Source organism: Lepidochelys kempii, chromosome 6 (genome assembly GCF_965140285.1).
Source record: "Lepidochelys kempii isolate rLepKem1 chromosome 6, rLepKem1.hap1, whole genome shotgun sequence".
Lineage (NCBI taxonomy): Eukaryota > Metazoa > Chordata > Testudines > Cheloniidae > Lepidochelys > Lepidochelys kempii.
This window is the reverse complement of record NC_136385.1, coordinates 23,832,561-23,850,881: the sequence shown is the minus strand read 5'-3', so window position 1 is coordinate 23,850,881 and position 18,321 is coordinate 23,832,561. Positions and strand designations below refer to the sequence as shown.

General features: G+C 48.5%; 1 protein-coding gene across 2 annotated transcripts in view; it reads right to left on the bottom strand.

Moving 5' to 3' along the window:
- The window catches only part of PNPLA2 (patatin like domain 2, triacylglycerol lipase), a 51,944-nt gene that overhangs the window by 19,022 nt on the left and 14,601 nt on the right, over positions 1-18,321 (bottom strand). For both annotated transcript variants that reach the window (XM_073347160.2, XM_073347159.2), the window contains exons 2-3: positions 4,349-4,581; positions 3,446-3,511 (exon numbers count right to left, since the gene is read on the bottom strand). In XM_073347160.2, the coding sequence (XP_073203261.2) occupies positions 3,446-3,511; positions 4,349-4,581 (299 nt within the window). The remainder of the gene's footprint in view (positions 1-3,445; positions 3,512-4,348; positions 4,582-18,321) is intronic.

Here is an 18,321-nt window from a genome sequence, read left to right as displayed (position 1 = left end):
AGTTTTTAATCACTGTAGACTAAAGGAGCTAGGTTTTGGTTTTGAAAATCCAGGGATGGTTTGTATCCAGGCTCTGCTTTACCAGAGCTTGATATGGTGGTGGGGAGGAATCAGAGATTCTAGATACCAGGCCTGGCTGAACTCTAGCATTTACTGGGCAGAACATGGCTGCTGATGTTTTCACTGTATCAGGACAATAAGGTTGACAGCATAGGCAGGAGTTCAGGAAGGCAACTGAATCTAATGAGAGACAAATCAAGGGTGACTTCAACTCCCTGCATATGACCTGGACAAGTGTCATGGCAGGACAAGGTGTAGGGGAATAAACACCTCTTAGCTGCTCCAGGAAGCAATAATTGTTCTACAGCCCACACAAGGAGAAGCTAGTTTTGATTTCACCTCAGGTACCATCTAGAGTTAATTCAGAATGTAACTATAGTTGAACCATTGAGTACTAGTGGCCACATACAACTATTAAATGTGACATTCCTGGTGTGATTGTACCAGAGACTAGTATTGAATATTACAATTTAGAGGGGAAGTGAAGTGTACAGGAACTGGGTGGTATCCCTTTAAAAGGTTTGGGAGCCCTTTAGCAGTCCTCCCTGTTTTCTATTGCAGAGGCTACCAGAACACAATAGAGCAGCTGCATACATGTTACTCTTGGGGGAATTCTGCACCACTGCACATGTGTAGAATTTATGTCCCACACAGATTTCTTTGCTTCCCTGCAGAAAAATGACATTCTGATGGGGAAGCAAAGGGAAACCACAAGACCAGTCATGTGACCCTCCTGAGCAGTATGTTTTGGGTGCCTAGGGCTGCCAGCAGAGAGGTAATTCACTGTGGGTCAGGGGAAGACCTGGCTGGTGGCTCCTACCCTGCGCCAAGCTCAGCTGCTAGTCCTGGCTGGGCTTGGGAGGACAGGACTTCCTCTTCCCTTGCACAGCATCCGGGGCAGTGTCAGACCCACCCCCAGATTTCTCGCTTGGCTGTAGGAAGCTCTACAAACTCTTCTCTCTCCCCCCCCCCCCCAGCCCCACTTCCCTCATGTGCTTCCTGCACCCATTGCTCATCAGCTGCAGGGGGAGGGATCGCTGTACAGGGAGCTGCTCCTGCATCTGTCCAACCCCTGTGCATCTAGACCAGACCTTCCCATGGAGCCTCACCCCCTCCCAGAACCCCCCTTGATGAGCCCTACTCCCCCAACAAGCCACCCACACCTGGATCCCCACCCCTCTCCCCCACTGAGCTCCCCACACCCAAGCTGCACCCCCCCCTCACCCACTAAGCCCTAACCACCTTTACCTGGACACCCCTGCAGAGTCTAATTACTGTTGCACTAGAACCCCCAACATGCCTCCGTGCGTCCAGATCCCCCCCGCACCTAGAGCCCTGACTGAGCTGCCCACACAGAACCCTCTCAACCCACACCTGGACTCCACACTTTGAAACTGCCTTGCTGAGCCTGCCTGCCCACACCTGGTGCACCTGGCACAGAGGGGCAGGGCCCTGGGGTGTTTCTTGGTCAGGCCTGGTCCTTGTGTGGCGTCAGTGTTGGGGGAAGCCTCATCATTGAGTGTGTCCAGGGGAGGTGGAGGGGTTTACAGAGTGATATCCCCCCCCCCCGTGCAACCAGTGGCCTGTGTTCTCCAATGACATGCTGGAGCTCCCACATTTGACAAATAAAAAACATTTACAGAATTTTAAAATATTGTGCACAGAATTTTTAGGTGCAGAATGCCCTCAGGAATGATGTGCAGCAAGGCTTTGTATGTTTAAATATAGATATAGATAGTGTCATTTGGAACCCAATTGCATCTGTGTAGCCCCCCCCCCGCCAATATTCTTAATGTTATGTAGCATGCCAAGATGCAACAGGAGGGGATTCTAAAAATAAAACAAGGAAGTAGGGCTTAAAAACAAAAAAAAACAACACACAACCCACCACAGCCCTGAAGTCAAATGTGAGGCAATTCAAATCCTTAGACTCAGACATGGGATGTGTAAGTAGCCTCTGAACTAAGTCACGAGAGGAATGCATACTCCCTATACTTGAAAGGAAGCAAGAAGGCAAATAGACCAGTATAATTAAATGGAAAGGTTTTTGAGCCAAGCCATTAAGAAAATGGAAAGCCAGCTCACTTGAAGCCAACAAATCGATGTGTAAGGAGAAAATTAGGAAAGCCAACGTGAAAAGCAAATAGACACAGATACAAGAGAGAGAAATGGGTTTCCTGTGACAAGATTGGTGGGACAGGGATAGGGAGTAAACAAAATAGTTATGGAGGATATGAACGCTATGGAGATGCTCAGTGGATTTCTTAGCACCAATCTCCACCAGAGGAGGTTGGGGAGATACCTACTGACTTTTCTCAGACAATAAAGATGCATTATCTGCAACTTTTTCTTTTCAACACCAGAGTTTATGATAAAAACAACAAGTCACCAGCCCCAGATGGCTTACATTCAAGAGCTCTGATGCAATTTCAGTGCACCCTGACTAAGCAGCGCCGGATATATGCCTCAGCCGATCCAGGGCCCCCTCAGTTCCTTCTTGCCAGCTACTCCGACAGAGGGGAAGGAGGGCGGGTTTGGAATGGATATGAGCAACACATCTCGAACAATAGTTAAAGGTGAGTAACCGTCTTTTCTTCTTCGACTGCTTGCTCATATCAATTCCAATTAGGTGACTCCCAAGCCTTACCTAGGCAGTGGGGTTGGAGAGAGATATCATGGAGTGAAGGACTCCTGAACCAAATGCAGCATCACCCCTGGACTGCTGAATTATCGCACAGTGGGGGGCAAAGGTTTGCACCGATGACCAAGTCGCTGCCCTACATATCTCCTGTATGGGTACATGTGTCAGGAAAGCAGATGATGAAGCCTGAGCCCACTCCACCCTAAGTACACTAAACTACACTAACTATTAACGACTAACAACTATTAACAGGTATTAAGAGAGAAAGCTAAGGAGAGTGGAGATCAGCTATGCTGCGCTCCACAGTTCCAACAACCGTCACGGGTGGTAAGAAGGAACTGAGGGGGCGCTGGGTTAGCTGGGGCATATATCCAGTGCCATGAAGGTGCCACTCCAGGGGGTGCCTCAGCCAACCCACCGAGTGTTGCTGGGGTAAAAATCTTCTGACGATTGTGCACGTGGTGTGCACATACCTAATTGGAATCTATATGAGCAAGCACTTGAATACAAACCATCAGGCTTCAGAGCATAAGCCAGTCAGTCACTGATGAGGTTAGGAAGCAGCTTCCATTATGGGCAAGGTATTCCATAAATTGTTGATCTCAGGGTTACCTGCACTTCTCTTAAGTATGTAACCAGACAGTGCTGGATTCAGGACTAGATGGACTATCAGCATGATCCACCATGGCTATATCTAGGTGTCTCACTCTTGCACTCAAGGGGAATGTTACGAGGGCTACTTACCACTCCCTGCAGGCTTGGTGGGATCAGCCCACAGTATACAGGGATGAAGGTGCTGCAAACACAGGCCTGAAAGAGAGAGCACAAACCCAGCATAAGAGATCAGAAACATTTTTGTAACAAACAAACCAGGACCTGAAGACAGCAATTCCCTGGGAAGGCTGGCTCAGCCACCTGCTGGATCATCTGGAGAGAGGTGGCCTGTTGACCAACAGCAACCTGTTCAGAGAGTCTTGGCTGTGGTTATATTCTAATGTGACAGAATTTTGGAACAAAGACCAATCCCACAGTAATTCTCCAACAGAGGAGGGAGCCTGCAGATATCACCTAAGCCAAGGGTGGCCAAATTTTTTCGCCTGAGGGCCACATCTCGGTGGGGAAATTGGAGAGCCATGAATGTAGGGCTGGGGCAGGGAGTTGGGGTACGGGAGGGAGTGTTGGGTGTGATGGGGGTGCAGTGTGCAGGAAGGGGCACAGGGCAAGAGGCTGGGGTGCCAGGTGTACAAGGGGGCTCAGGGCAGGGGGTTGGGTGCAAGAGGGGTTTGGAGCAGCTCTGGAGTAGCAGCGGCATACACTGGGGCCAAGGCAGGCTCCCTGCCCTAGCCCTGTGCCACTCTGGGAAGCGGCCAGCATCATGTCCCTGCGGGAGCGGGCTCCTTGTGTGGTCTTTGCCTGTGGGTACCTCCCCCGAAGCTCCAATTGAGCACAGTTCCCCATTCCTGGCCAATGGAGCTTCGGGGGAGGTACCCACAGGCATGTGGAGCCCTCTGCCCCTCCCCCCCAGGGGCTGCAATCCCACAGGCTAGATCCAAAGCCCTGAGGGGCTGGATCCGGCCCATGGGCCATAGTTTGCCCACCCCTGACCTAAGCGGTGGAATGGGGGGGGGTAACAATTTCCCCACTCACCTGAATCAGCTCCTCTTTGGAATGGAACTCCGACAGGATCACATTCTCTCCATCAGAGACCCGTGTCAGCGAGATGCCCAGGCGTCCTTTAGCCACTTCGTGCCCATTGTCTGGCAGGGTCTTGTACAAGCAGCTGCGGATGATTTTCACCAAGTTGAAGGATGGGTGTAGAGGGCCCAGGAACCTCTTCCGGGCTTCTTTTGAGACCTGAATGATATTAGCGCCCGCCTCACCTACAACCAAGATAGCCAGCAAACGGGTAAAAGATGCACCACGAAACTCGAGGGAGCCAGGGAAAAAGAAAAAACCTTACACAGTGGACAGTCACTTTGTGTGATGGGAGGTCACGGAGCCTGATCCTGGAGCCAGATCAGTTAGTTTTATGACCATTAACAACATCTGTAATTATGCAGCTCAAGATAGAGGTAAATGAGATTCATTCTTCAGGAGCATCAGGTGATCTGCCTTGAGATTAGAAATATTTCCAACCCACCCCACTCTGTATATTTCTAGCACTGCATGGTTGCACTGGTGCATTATCCCCTCAGCACAGACAGAGTCAGCCCAAGAGGCCAGTCCTTAAGACAACACAGATCTGGTCAGACCCTGCTCATCCATCCCCTCCATCATCTATACTGGCCCAACTTTACTGCCATCCCATACATTCCTGCTGGTAAAGCAGAGTGGCATTTAGCATTTCAGTCCTGTGGGAAGTTGATATTGCAACACTTGTTTTCATTTCGGATTGGGACAAAATTTGAAAGAGGTTATTTTTAATGGAATGAAAAGTTTCTTTAAAAAGTTTTATTTCGGAAGTATCAAAACATTCCGAGTCAGTTTGACACAGCATCCATGTAAGAGGCAATGGTGCCTTATAGAATTTGTAATTCTGATGTCCCTTGTCTCCCTTACTGACTAGGCTCCTTGGCTGCACTATATCTCCCAGAAACACGCCATGTGACTTGGTCAGAGGGGAAATGGCAGCGCATCATGGGAAACAGCTTGGTTCAGTTCAAACGGAAAGGTTTCCATTCAGGTGTACTCAACCTGAAACATTTTCTTTTTCCCCGACTGGGTGGGAGGGGGGTTAGTTTAGCCAAAAATGGAAATTCTTATGGAAAATTTCAAACTGAAACTTTCAGTTTGCAGAACTTGCATTTTCACTTTAAATGAAATGAAAAAATTCTGGCCCGGCTCTACATGCAGGTTTCCTGTGGCTTGCTACTGTGCTTTGTTAATTGGCATCTGACAAGTCAAGTCTTGGGGATAGGATCAGTGTTACACAAAAGTCACCTCAGTTAATTGCATTTCCTATCACATACCTCTCCCCCAGACTGGGGGTGAATTCTCCTTATTTTTAAAGGGCCATTGTCTCATACACCTGGTTTATGCTAGCCTGACATGTGGGAATAGACTCCAGAGTTTACCTAACCCTTCCCCTTTCCAGTACGGCTCTTTACTAGCCAAATGTAGGTCTGGCAGGTGCATCTTTATTAAAGCCAGCAGCTGGGCCACCCCTGCTTATGCCCATGGATTGACCTCCAAGGAAACTCCTTTTGAGGGAAATTGCCTAGTTTGGAATGAACCTTCCTGCTACTAATAGAAATAGTAAGTGCTTTCAAACCATTAATTATCCTCAACTCTGTGAGCACCACCCACATCTCACATGGGGAAACTGAGGCAGCGAGGTTTAGGCCACCACTTTCCAAAAGATCTTTTCAACTTGTCTACCTCAGTCATTTAGGTGCCCAACCGGAGACACTTGGGCCTCAATTTTCAGAGTGCTGAGCACCTGCAACTCCAGTGGACTTCATATGAGTTGCAGGTGTTCTGCACCTCTGTAGATCAAGCCCTAGGACTCTCAGGTCAGGCACCTAAATGACGGAGGTACCTAAAGTTATCAGAGCTTTTGGAAAAGTTCAGGGCCAAGTGATTACCTAAGACGTCTGAGAGGGAGCATGCTCATGGCAAAGCTGGGATTCATACACAGTGAGCCCTTGCTCCCAGGGCTCTGCTCAGACCCCATCTCTCTAGATTTACCACCTCACCTTGCTCCCCCTTCCACAGACTGGAGATTCAGCCTCTCCAGAGGGCCAGAGGTCAGCTGGCCACCCAGACCTAGTATGTGACCATCAACCCATATCACCAAGAAGTCAATGAAACAGACACTATTGACCTAGGTTGGATTTGAATGAGGGGCCTACAAAGGAAAGACTCCATATCCCAGTTTGTAGGGCACTGCTCTAACAGACATTAAACGAGTGGCTAAATTAGACTGAAACAGAAGTCATGGGGTGAAATGGGGAGTGCTGCTCAGCCAAGCCTTGGAGCAGTCTCCCGCTGCTTTTAGTAGAAGAGAGGGAGTTGTGATTAAAAATCCTTCCACAGTTCCAAGCCTAGAAGGGAACATTTAGAAAAGGTTCAGCTGGTGAGCCACGGTCTAGGATTTGATTTGCTGAGCGCTGTTACAGTCCGATAGCATGACCTTGTGACGCTTTCCCTGTGGAGTGGTTCCACCCCATTTAACTTGGGCTGCTCTGGAGAAGGACCCAATGGGAAGCCTGCTTCAACTTTAGCACAGTGACCTAGCTGGCACTGGACAGGGATGCAGCCATCTCCCTGCAGAGGGAAGGAACAGCTGATTCTGCTGAGCTGCCTCAAGCAGCCCAGTTTGGGAGAAGCATCAGAGCTCTGCAAAGAGAGTTTGAAGGAACAGAGGCAAAGGGGGCAGAATACCAGCCTGAGCCAAACCAAAAACCAGGCTGCAGTGCTGCTGTTTGCACGCACACATCACCACCCCCACAAGCCTCTCCTAGTAGAGCTGAGGAACAAGAGCCTTTGCTTTACATGCAGGATAAGAGCTACTCTCAGAGACAGAGGGAGAGGGGACAACGTGGGGGGTGAAGGACTCTCACAAAATAGAGCTTCAGCTTCATGCAGGAACTGTTTGTCTGATTTGTAGAGCAGGAAGGCAGAGACCCAGTTAAAAATCAGCTCAGAATCCAGTGCCATCCCCCTCTCCAACTGCAGGAGGGAAACATTTGGTGTGGAATAAAAAGGATTCCAATGTGCTAATAAGCAACAAGCAATCACATTGTCAGAGCCCGAGGTATTGTGATGTTCCCCATTGAAAACAAGAAATGAAAAGCCACTTAGCACTTATATACACCACTCTTTCACGGTTAAAAGCATTCGGAAGCCAATTCCACAGCACTGAGTTAATGGGACCTTTGCTAGTCACTTCAGTGGGTGCAGGATTAGGACCTTGAACTTCATTGAATATTTATAAATAAAGAGGTTCCAATTTTTAAGTGGAATTTGGAAACCATTAGGCTGCAACGGAGCCAAACAGTCTGAGCTCTCATCTGCTAAGCAGGTTTCAACACGACCAACCCTTTGTCCTGCTCTGCCTGAGACCAGTATTCAGTGAGTGGCTTCACTTCTGATCTCAGTCCAGCATGAATTAGCCACATTTACTCATCTCCTCTCATCCCTGCCCCCATTCTATCTCTGCCTATCTAAAGCTGGTGGCACTGGGGGCTAGTGCTATCTACTAGGATCCCCCACCCCCGCAACAGGTTATAAAAATGGTGGCCCACTTGTGCCAAAAAAAAGTGGTATTCTGCATATCCAGTAGATTAAAAGCAGGGGCCAGCACTAGGGGACAGCAAGCAGGGCAATTGCATGGGGCCTCATGCCACAGGGGGCTCTGCAAAGCTAAGTTGGCTTCATCCCCATGTGGCAGAGTTCAGGCTTCAGCTTTGGCCCTAGGCAGTGGGGCTCAGGCTTCAGCTTTCTTCCCTGGGCCCTGGTGACCAATACCAGCCCTGCTTTCTGGTTTATTTGGGGGGACCCCCTGAAACTTGCTCGTGCCCCCCCCAGAAGCCTCAGACCCCCTGGTTGAGAACCTAACCTAGAAGGTTATCAGTATTCTGTTTAGGTTATTATATCATAACCATCACCATAGTATCCAAGTGCCCCACAAATACCCCTATAAGGGACCGGTATATTTGGCCTATTTACTGATGGGGGGGGCAGAGTGGTTAAGTGACTTGCCCAACATCACACAAGAAGTCTATGGCAGAGCTGAGACGTAAACCCAAGTATCCCAAGTTCCAGTCCAGTGCCTTAACCACAAGGCCATCCAGCCCTCCATGCAAAACTGGGTCAATTCTGGGATGTGCATGTTGGGAAACTATGGGTTGAGCCAAGAACACCAAGCTCCCTTGCTGTGGTTCCTGCACTCTGGATGTGAACGCCTGCGTATGGAACGAGAGGGGCACAAGGTTAAAGAACCACATAGGGAGGATTATGCAACAAGAGATGTTTACTGACAAGAAGAGAGTTCTTAGAGCCAGCACTTCAGTTTGCTGGCCACGGCTGAGAGAGAACACACACAGAATTAGCGCAAATATTGTTAGTATTTTAGCCAGTTATTGATTAGCAAAACATCTGGGTGGGATATTTTTTTTTTTTTTTTTTAAATCAGAGCTTGACCAGCAAACGCTAGGTTAAGCTGAGATATGTTGCTCCTCATGTCTGAGCATCCACCTATTCCCCCACCCTCCTGCCCCAGACAGTTGTAAAATAGGGCCTGGTGTGACATGGCGGGAAGGGGGCAAGAGGTAAAATGAGGAAGATGGGGAATGAGGCAACACTGACTGGAAGAGATGAGAAATCCTTTCCCTCCCCACACCAATTCCTTCCCCCACTCCGCAAACAGGGGACAGCAAAAATCTTTTAAGAAGCAGAAGCCTTAAAACCTCAGATACTGGCGTATGGGGTGCAGAGAGACAGTGAACTGGAGCCCTGTGGGACTGAGAATGGACAACATCTTTGGGGGACTTCTCCCGCCTCCTTTCACGCTATTCAGCGCTTAAGAACTGAGGTGAGACTGCTGTAGGCTGTGAGCTTCTTAGGTTATTTTGAGCTATTACAGACAATGGTAGGATGGGCCATACTGAGCGCTCATTGGAGACTTCACTTTCATAGAATCACAGGACTGGAAGGGACCTTGAGAGGTCAGCTAGTCCAGGCCCCTGCACTCATGGCAGGACTAAGTATTATCTAGACCCCCCCCCCCGCCCCCGACAGGTGTTTGTCCAACCTGCTCTTAAAAATCCCCAATGGAGATCCCACAACCTCCCTAGGCAATTTATTCCAGTGCTTAACCACTCTGACAGTTAGGAAGTTTTTCCTAATGTACAACCTAAACTGCCCTTGCTGCAATTTAACCCCATTGCTTCATGTCCTATCCTCAGAGAACCACTTTGGTTCTTCCTTGTTTTGTTGTTTCCTTCAGTCATTTAGGCGAAAAGTATATGGCTGCTCTGTGTGTGTGTGTAAAGAAAAGAGAAGTGTATCATGAGGAGCCCAATCTAGCCTGTTATCCTGCCTTTGGCAATGGCCAGCACCTGAGCCTGCAAAGGCAGGGTTCTTAGCACGCCATGCAAGACTAATTGTGCAATGCTGTACAGAGGTCGAGGGGAAGGAGAAGCTTCCAGAATGCCACAAGCAGCAGCTAAAAAGCAGAAGCATGAGATTTGATTACTCTTATTCAGCTTGCATAGCCAGAGGCTTTTTACTAGTCATATCAGTTACCCCACCATTTGATAAACGTTCCCCTTGCCCTCCCACAGCAGCCAGTGCAACGGGTTGACAACACACTGTAAACAAAGAAGTTGGATAGAGGGTCTATGGATCAAAAGTAGCAAGCCCAGATGGGCAGAGAAGGCTTGATGGAGCAGCACTGGGAGCTGTTTGCACTGCTGCTGCCTCTACTGGATTTGTTCCCTGGACGGAAATGATAGTCTCCAAGGCTGTCAGTACAGCACTAAGCTCACCACATTATGTTAGATGAGCCATTGATCCTCGTGAGCTAGTTATTCTTTGAGTCCTTACATACAGGAAGTTGTAAGTATATGAAAAGCCACTATTCGGCTACTCCATTTAAAAACAGCCGTTGCCCTGAAAGCTTGGGTGTGACAGCACTGAAGGATAAAAACTCCCTTGGGGAGGGATGGGCAGAGTGAACTCCAGAGCCAGGGACTTTCCTGGAATCAGGGCCAGTGCAGAGGTCCTGCCAAAGGGGATCATGTTCATTCATTTGGGTGGTCATCGTCACAGGACAGGTGACATCTGTGAAGGCATCTGAACATAAATGGGTGGGTGTTATACCCCCATGACAACCAGAGATGCTGTTCTAGGAAAGCGCAAAACAAATTCTGCTTTGGGTTTTGCTAGGGACTGCCAGTGAGGATGACCAGAGAGCTGGTGAAGGCCAAACATTAAGGGGAGAGGGAGAAAGAGGAAGCCCACCTACCCCTCCCCCCCACAAGGTACCAACTAGCCTGCAATGGATGTTTGCACATGAGCCTCATTATTGGGCCTGATCTAATGCCAACAGAAGAAGTCAGTGGAAAGGCTCCAATGGGTCTTCGTATAGAAGAACCTAACCTGTATGCCACTTCTGTCTGCTCTGGCTGTGCCTGTGGGACACATGTAGAAAGTCTGTCTCATCAAAAAGCCATTTCCACTAAAAGACAGGTCAATGGAAAAATTTGACCGGCAGTAGTTATAAACAGACTCCTCCTCTCCCTGCCCCCCCTTAAGTCCTCTATGCCATCTGAATGCTCCTGAGCAGCACCTGCCTATTAGAATCCCAGGACATGGTAGCACATGAGAAGTGCCAGACTGACAGCCCTGGTGAATGAAGTCCCAAATATCCCTGTGCCCTCGCAGAATCAGCTCTGAGGAAAGGCCATAGTTCAGTCTCCAGGCCAGCTCAGACCTTAGCCTCTGTGTAGAGGCTACCAAAGGGGTGAATTAATACTAGCTGTGGGGCTGGTCTGCTTGTTCTTAGTCTTGTTTCTAGCTACACCAAACCCATTTCCACATAGGTTACTATATAGCTAGCCATGGTAGGTTACTATGTAGCTAGCCATGGTAGGTTACTATGTAGCTAGCCATGGTAAAGACCCCACCATCTGTGAAGCTGCTGCAGTCTGGTTCCCACAACCATAACAAGTAGAACCTGGTGCCAAAATACCAGAGGTCCAAGTCTCCTTTGCCATGCACACTGTGTGATCATTCACACATTAGTGCAAAGGGTGTGTAAAGGAACACAGTGCACAGGGCAACAGAGAACTGGGCCTCAAGCTGCCAGGAGAAGTGGGGAAGAAGAAATGGAAGAGGAGGAGACAGATATTCTGCAGAGATCTAAAGGAGCCTACAAGGCTATGCTCTCCACTGAGGCCAAGCACACTACCAGGGGTTAATGACAATCTAACCACACTTCTGCAATAAAGTTTGGGGTGGGGAAAGCGGATGATAGGTCATTTTCAGCATTAGAACTGGATCTAAAAGCAGCACCTTGAATCAAGGGCATATGGTACAGTACTAAAGAACGCAAAGCATCACCAGACCTAATTAACATCTGCCCTCTTATCAGCAAGAGATAATCTGACCTGCAAAATATTTAAGCCAATAAAAAACAAAATGGAAGAATGACTGCAAATAAAAAGATAGGAACAGCGCATCCAGGAGAATGAAAGAGGAGTTTTAACATTAGCCTAAAGCCATTCCTGCTGCCACCCACCCGGGGAGTTGTGGCTCCCTTTGGAAAGGCTCCATCTCGGTATAAAGAGCACCAGTCCATGCCAGGGACATTCCTGTTCCATTAGCTGTAGCAGCTGGCACACATGGAGCATGAACTTAGAACACGGGTGGGGAAGCAATTTGATGCTGGGTGGAACCACAAGTAAAGGGAAAGTTAACGGCATCACTGTGCTTGGTTTCCAACGTACCCAGAAAGGATGAGACTAAAGAGTGAGGAATGGATTGCTCTAACACCCTCTCTGCCTGTCCCCATCCCCGGGGGGGGGGGGGGGTAAGAAATGGATAGTAGCTCCTCAAGAGAGATTTAAGGGCTTCAAATAGAATTCAGGCATTTTATGAAGTCAGGGGCCATGCTGGACATGCCAGAGACTGGCCTATGCTACCCCTCCACCTCTGCCAACACCAGTGCTAGGCACCAGCATGGTTAGTTTAGGTGCAGCTTTCCCATTTCTAATGCACTCAGCCCCATTTTGCTGCCCTTGTCTTTACCCCTGCAGAAGACCTGCTGTCATTCAATCACTCCACTCAGCTGTCACCAAGAGGATTCAAGCGAGTTCCCCTCTGCATAGGGAATGGCAAGAGCAGCAGGATGTTAGTCAAGCACTATGATCTGCCTTGGCTATTTAGAGTGTAAACTCTTCAGGGCAGGTGCTGTCTTCCAACAGGTGTACACAGCACTCAAAGTCCCAACCAAGATCAGGACCACATTTACATGCTGCTGTACAGATACTGTAACAGAGGGTCTAATCAGATGTCCACATTCCCAACTTCCCCGAGACTCTCATAATAAGGAGAAGAATGTATGTTCTCCCCCACCCCCGCCTGCCCCCAAAGCAGACTCTTCTTCCAGCGTTACAGGAGTTGCCTTATTGCCTTCCACCTGCTCTGGTAAAGCATTACAGCTCCTCCCTGCTACTTTCCCCTTCTCTCTCTCCTGCTCAGAACAGCTTTTTTGAGGGTTTGTCTGCTTTTCCCTGGGAGCAAACAGCATAGAACTGAATTGTGCTCTGCTCACTCCGCATGGGGGTCCATGTTGTTACACTCACCTGCTTTCTGAATACTATGGGTAAGTCACATGCTATTTCCCCAGTTGTCGCCAGGATGGTTATGTTTCCATTTTAAATGTTTTAAACAGAGCTGATCTGGAATTTTCCAACTGAGGGGCTTTTGAGTGGTGGGCGGAAATCAGAATACTAATCTGTCAATCCAGAACAGTTGGTGGGAAAGGGTCAATTGCAACAACTCTCCCGAGTCAAAGTTTCCAAACAGTCTATCTTGACATGAGACAAAACATTTTTCAGTTCCAAATGACTTCAGTATAAATTAACTAAAATTTCAAAACAAAAAAGTGAAAAAAAACCACACACAAAAAAGGTCAAAATTAAACAAAACATTTTGATTGACCCAACCAGAAATTCTTTGGCTTGGTTCATGAGAATTTTTAAGATGGACTTTTCATCCTGATTCATGATGGGGAAAGATTTTGAAATCTTAAAAGAAAACCAAAAACACACACCACACACACGCACCACCCTCTCCAGGGATTGGAAAACCATTTCCTGGCCAACTTGAGATGTAAACAAGATTCACCGCAACAGGATTTGCAAATCAACAGCATGGAAATTTCACAGGGAGAGAAGATTTGCTTATGGAACTTTTCCTTGGGCAACTCGATTGCCAGAATGGTCTCTGTTCACCATTTACAAGGAACCTCGCATGGCTGCAAACTAAACCATTCCCTGAATTCCAAGGTTAAGCCATCTCTGCCTCTTACAGGGTAACCCAGGGAATCACACTGCAGTGTAACTGGGAGGGTGCAGTCCTCTTCATTAGCTGTCTCTTACAGGCTGTCTGTTGCTTTTATTCATGCTGTCACTTTCTTCTGGGCTCCTTAGGGCGGAGCAAGAAGTGGGTTTGGTTGGACTTTTTACAATGTTGATCAGCTGTTAAAGCTAGGAAATCTAGAAGGGGAAGGGAGCATGTCAAAGCTCTTGAGCAAACTGGGAAAAGGGGCACCATGCCAAGAAGGGAAGAGGTAAGAGATTCCTTCACCTACCACCAAAAATGAACAGAAAACTAACTCCATGAAAAGCCAACAAGCAATCGCTGTAAGTCACAGGTCCTTAGAATCTGGAGCAGAAACAGTACAGATAAGATTTGGACATTTCAGTTTTTTCTTCCTATGCTTCACAGGTGACATCCATGCTGAAGGAACACCACAGAACCTATACCAGGCTATTCACTGTGGGAGGAACAGTGAATATCATAACAGGCAGGCAAACTGGGTTCCCGTCCTGGTTCTGCCACAGATACTTGCATGACCTTGGACATGTCACTTATGGCCAGATTGTCAGGCCTTAACCTCCCCCAGGCATGTGCACACACTTACACCTGCATTTCACAAGCACAGATACTTGTGTCTATACGAACAACTGCACACACAGAGCAGTGGCATTATCAGGGGTTTGCAACTGCAGTGTATTGTACATGTGGAGGTGGGTGTTGCTCACAGCACCCATGTGTGTATTTTTGGCCCACCTGTGGGTGAAGACCAGGCAGCAGATCACCTGAAAACAGTCTATGCCTTACTGTGTCTGACACAGTTTCCCCATCTCTAGAGCAGGTATTGTAGATCACTTGGTGTCATACATGGCTTTTCTGCAGCGACTGCTTCCTGCATCCCAGAACCATGTACTGGACACAAATCAGACATCAAGAATTATAAACATTCAAAACCAATTGGAGAACATTTCAATCTCTGGTCACTCGATTACAGACCTAAAAGTGGCAATTCAACAAAAAAAAAAAACACACTTCAAAAACAGACTCCAACAAGAGACTGCTGAATTGGAATTAATTTGCAAACTGGATACAATTAACTTAGGCTTGAATAGAGACTGGGAGTGGATGGGTCATTACACAAAGTAGAACTATTTCCCCATGTTTATCCCCCCACACACACACACACCCGTTCCTCAGACATTCTTGTCAACTGCTGGAAATGGCCCACCTTAATTATCACTACAAAAGGTCCCCCCCTCCACCCCCGGCCCTCCTGCTGGTAATAGCTCACCTTAAGTGATCACTCTGGTCACAGTGTGTATGGCAACACCCATTGTTTCATGGTCTCTCTGTATATAAATTTCCCCACTGTATTTTCCACTGAATGCATCCGATGAAGTGAGCTGTAGCTCATGAAAGATTATGCTCAGATAAACTGGTTAGTCTCTAAGGTGCCACAAGTCCTCCTTTTCTTTTTGAGAACCATGTACTGTATCTTGTCTGGGTGGAGGGGTGGGTGTCGGATTTCTCACAGGCATTAGTGTCTCATGTTCTACACCTTTTCAAATTTGTTTGCTGTCTGGAAAGTGTATAAATCCTTAGATCATAAACTATTTAAAATAATATTTCCAGAGTCCTGTATGGGGAGTTAGAACAGGGGTGGGCAAACCTTTTGCCTGAGGGCCACATTGGGGCTCCAAAACTGCATAGAGGGCTGGTAGGAAAGGCTGTGCCTCTCCAAAAAGCCTAGCCCCACCCCCTATCCACCCCCTTCCACTTTCTACCCCCTGACTGGCCCCCCCCCCAGGACTCCCCACCCATCCAACCCCCCCCTGCTCCTTGTCCCCTAACTGGCCCCCTGGGACCCCACCCCTTATCCAACCCCCCCTGCTCCCTGACCTCTATCCACACCCCCGCCCCATGACAGGCCCTCGGGGACTCCCATGCCTATCCAACTGCCTCCTGAGATCCCCTGCCCCTTATCCAACCCCCCTGCTCCTCGCCCCCTTATCATGATGCTCAGAGCAGCATGTCTGGCAGCTGCACCCCCTGGCTGGAGCCGGCTATGCCACCGCACTGCCTGGCAGGAGCTTGCAGCCCTGCCGCCCAGAGCGCTGGCAGCATGGCATGCTGAGGCTGCAGGGGGTGGGGCAGCAGGGGCGGAGCTGGGGGCTAGCCTCCCTGGCCAGGAGCTCAAGGGCCAGGAGGATGGTCCCACGGGTCAGATGTGGCCTGTGAGCCAGTTTGCCTACCTCCAAGTTAGAATTAGCATGAATCTTTTGCAGGCATTCGGTATGATCATTTATGAAACCCAAGCATGTTAAGGAGTGTCATACTAGTACAAAGAGTTCCTCTAGGACTTTATTTTTTAAATTTTTAAATAGATTCATAGATATTTAGGTCAGAAAGGACCATTATGATCATCTAGTCTGACCTCCTGCACAATGCAGGCCACAGAATTTCACCCACCACTCCTGCAAAAAACCTCACACCTATCTCTGTGCTATTGAAGTCCTCAAATCATGATTTAAAGACTTCAAGAAGCAGAGAATCCTCCAGCAAGTGACCCGTGCCCCATGCTACAGAGCAAGGCGAAAAACCTCCAGGGCCTCTTCCAATCTGCCCTGGAGGAAAATTCCTTTCCGACCCCAAATATGGCGATCAGCTAAACCCTGAGCATATGGGCAAGATTCATCCGCCAGATACTACAGAAAATTCTTTCCTGAATAGATTCAGTCCCTCCCTTCACCCCACCCCACCCCACCGCTTTGGCACCTGTTAATGAGACGGGGATTGGCTGACTGTTCCTGATGAGCATGTGAGAAAGGAGACTTTTCTAAACTGTAGACATAGTAAATACAGACCCCTCCCCTCCCCTCGAGGTCAACCTATAGGTCAGCCTTGTTGCATAATCCGCTACTCCTATGGTAAATGCTTCATTCGTCAGAGGGCCTGTGCAGAACTCAGATACAGCATTGTACAAACAGTTCTGCGAAGGAGGGTTCCTAGAAAGCCTGGCCATAGGCCATAAATAGCCTGCTCTTTTTTCCTTGAGTTTTCCGGCTCATTTCCCTCTAGTTTTCAATGGGAGCAGAATAAGAGATCGGTTACAGTTCCCCTATCTAGGTAAGCAAGTACTGTTACCCTCTACGGCAGACTTGTCCCCACCAGGGTGCCCTCCTGTGGCAAGACTGATAAATCCTGCCTCAGTTTCTCCTACAGTCCCTGAGGCTGCCTGAGTTTCCTTATCTTCTCTACCACCAATCAAACTTGACTGTCACCTCCTTGGTGGAGGACAGAAATGTTACCATCCTAATTGTAGCCCTGCTTCTGGGCATAATTTTTTTAGTATAAATGCAACTATCAGCAGATCCTTCAGATTACGACGATTCTCAAAACCCCAAAGTAAAACAGATTAAAATGTAGCAGTTCTCCAGCTGCACACCAGGGACCATCTCCAGGCCACCCACCAGAGAGTCAATAGTCCCACTTCAATTCCTCTGCCCCTCTTCCAGAACCTCTATGCCCCTCAAAGTTCCCCAGGCTGTTCCAACTCCTCTCCACAGCCTGCAACTTAGACCTTCTGCAAGAGAGCTTGATGCAGTGTTCTGCTCTGGAAACCCCTTCGCTGACAAGTCTTAGCCCTACTCATGGGAAACTCCTTCCAGAATCAACCCTCAGCCTACACTGGCTGAGCTGGTTCTTCCCCTTTATTGGGGGGGCCTCTGCACAAGCCTTCCCCTCACCAGGGCTTCCCTCCAGTGACTCCCATCCATAGCACTCCTCAAATAGTGCATCAGTTCTCTACACACTAGTTCCCCCCAGCAGCTCCTGACTATGGCTCTCATGCAACTCTCACCAGCTCTCTGCTGTTCTTTCCTGTTGCCTGGGTCATTCTAGAGGCCAGGTGCCCTGTATCAGACCCCATCCATCTCATCACAGGTGACTTGAACCCATTCTCTCAAAGGGGCCGGTTACTCTTCAACACCCCCATTTTACAGGTGAGTGGCTAAAGCTGCAAGATCAAGGAACAAATGTTGCTGGAGCTCAGCCCCCACAATCAAGGCCAGATATTCAAAAGGGCTCAGCAGGTTGTTTCAGAAGGGCTCAGCATCCATCTGACCCACACTATAGGTGCCAAGTACTAGAGGTCTGGCTTCATGTGACCTGCCGAAAGACATGGAATATGGCAGAGTGGACAACTGGACTTCCCTCCCCTGGGTCCCAGGGCAGTGCTTCAGCCACAAGGCCAGCCCTCCTACCTAAAATAGGTATTACGTACAGGTTATGCTAACTGTTTCAGTCTGAGTAGAGACCCACTGGCCACAGTTTATTTAACAAAACAAACAAAAACACACAACCTAAAGGCTCCTTTTGGGGTTAGTCTTTGGAGACCAAGAGGTGTGGCCATCAGCTGTGGTCCAGTTTCCTATTAGGAGATCAACCCCAACTAGAAATAGGTCTGTCCCCTTTCCCTGCCCCATCGAAGAGTGAGGAGATGGTAGATAAAAATGGATTTAAGCCACCTTGGGTTTTGCCTCAGCTCTCACAAGTCAATCATCCCACATGCTGCT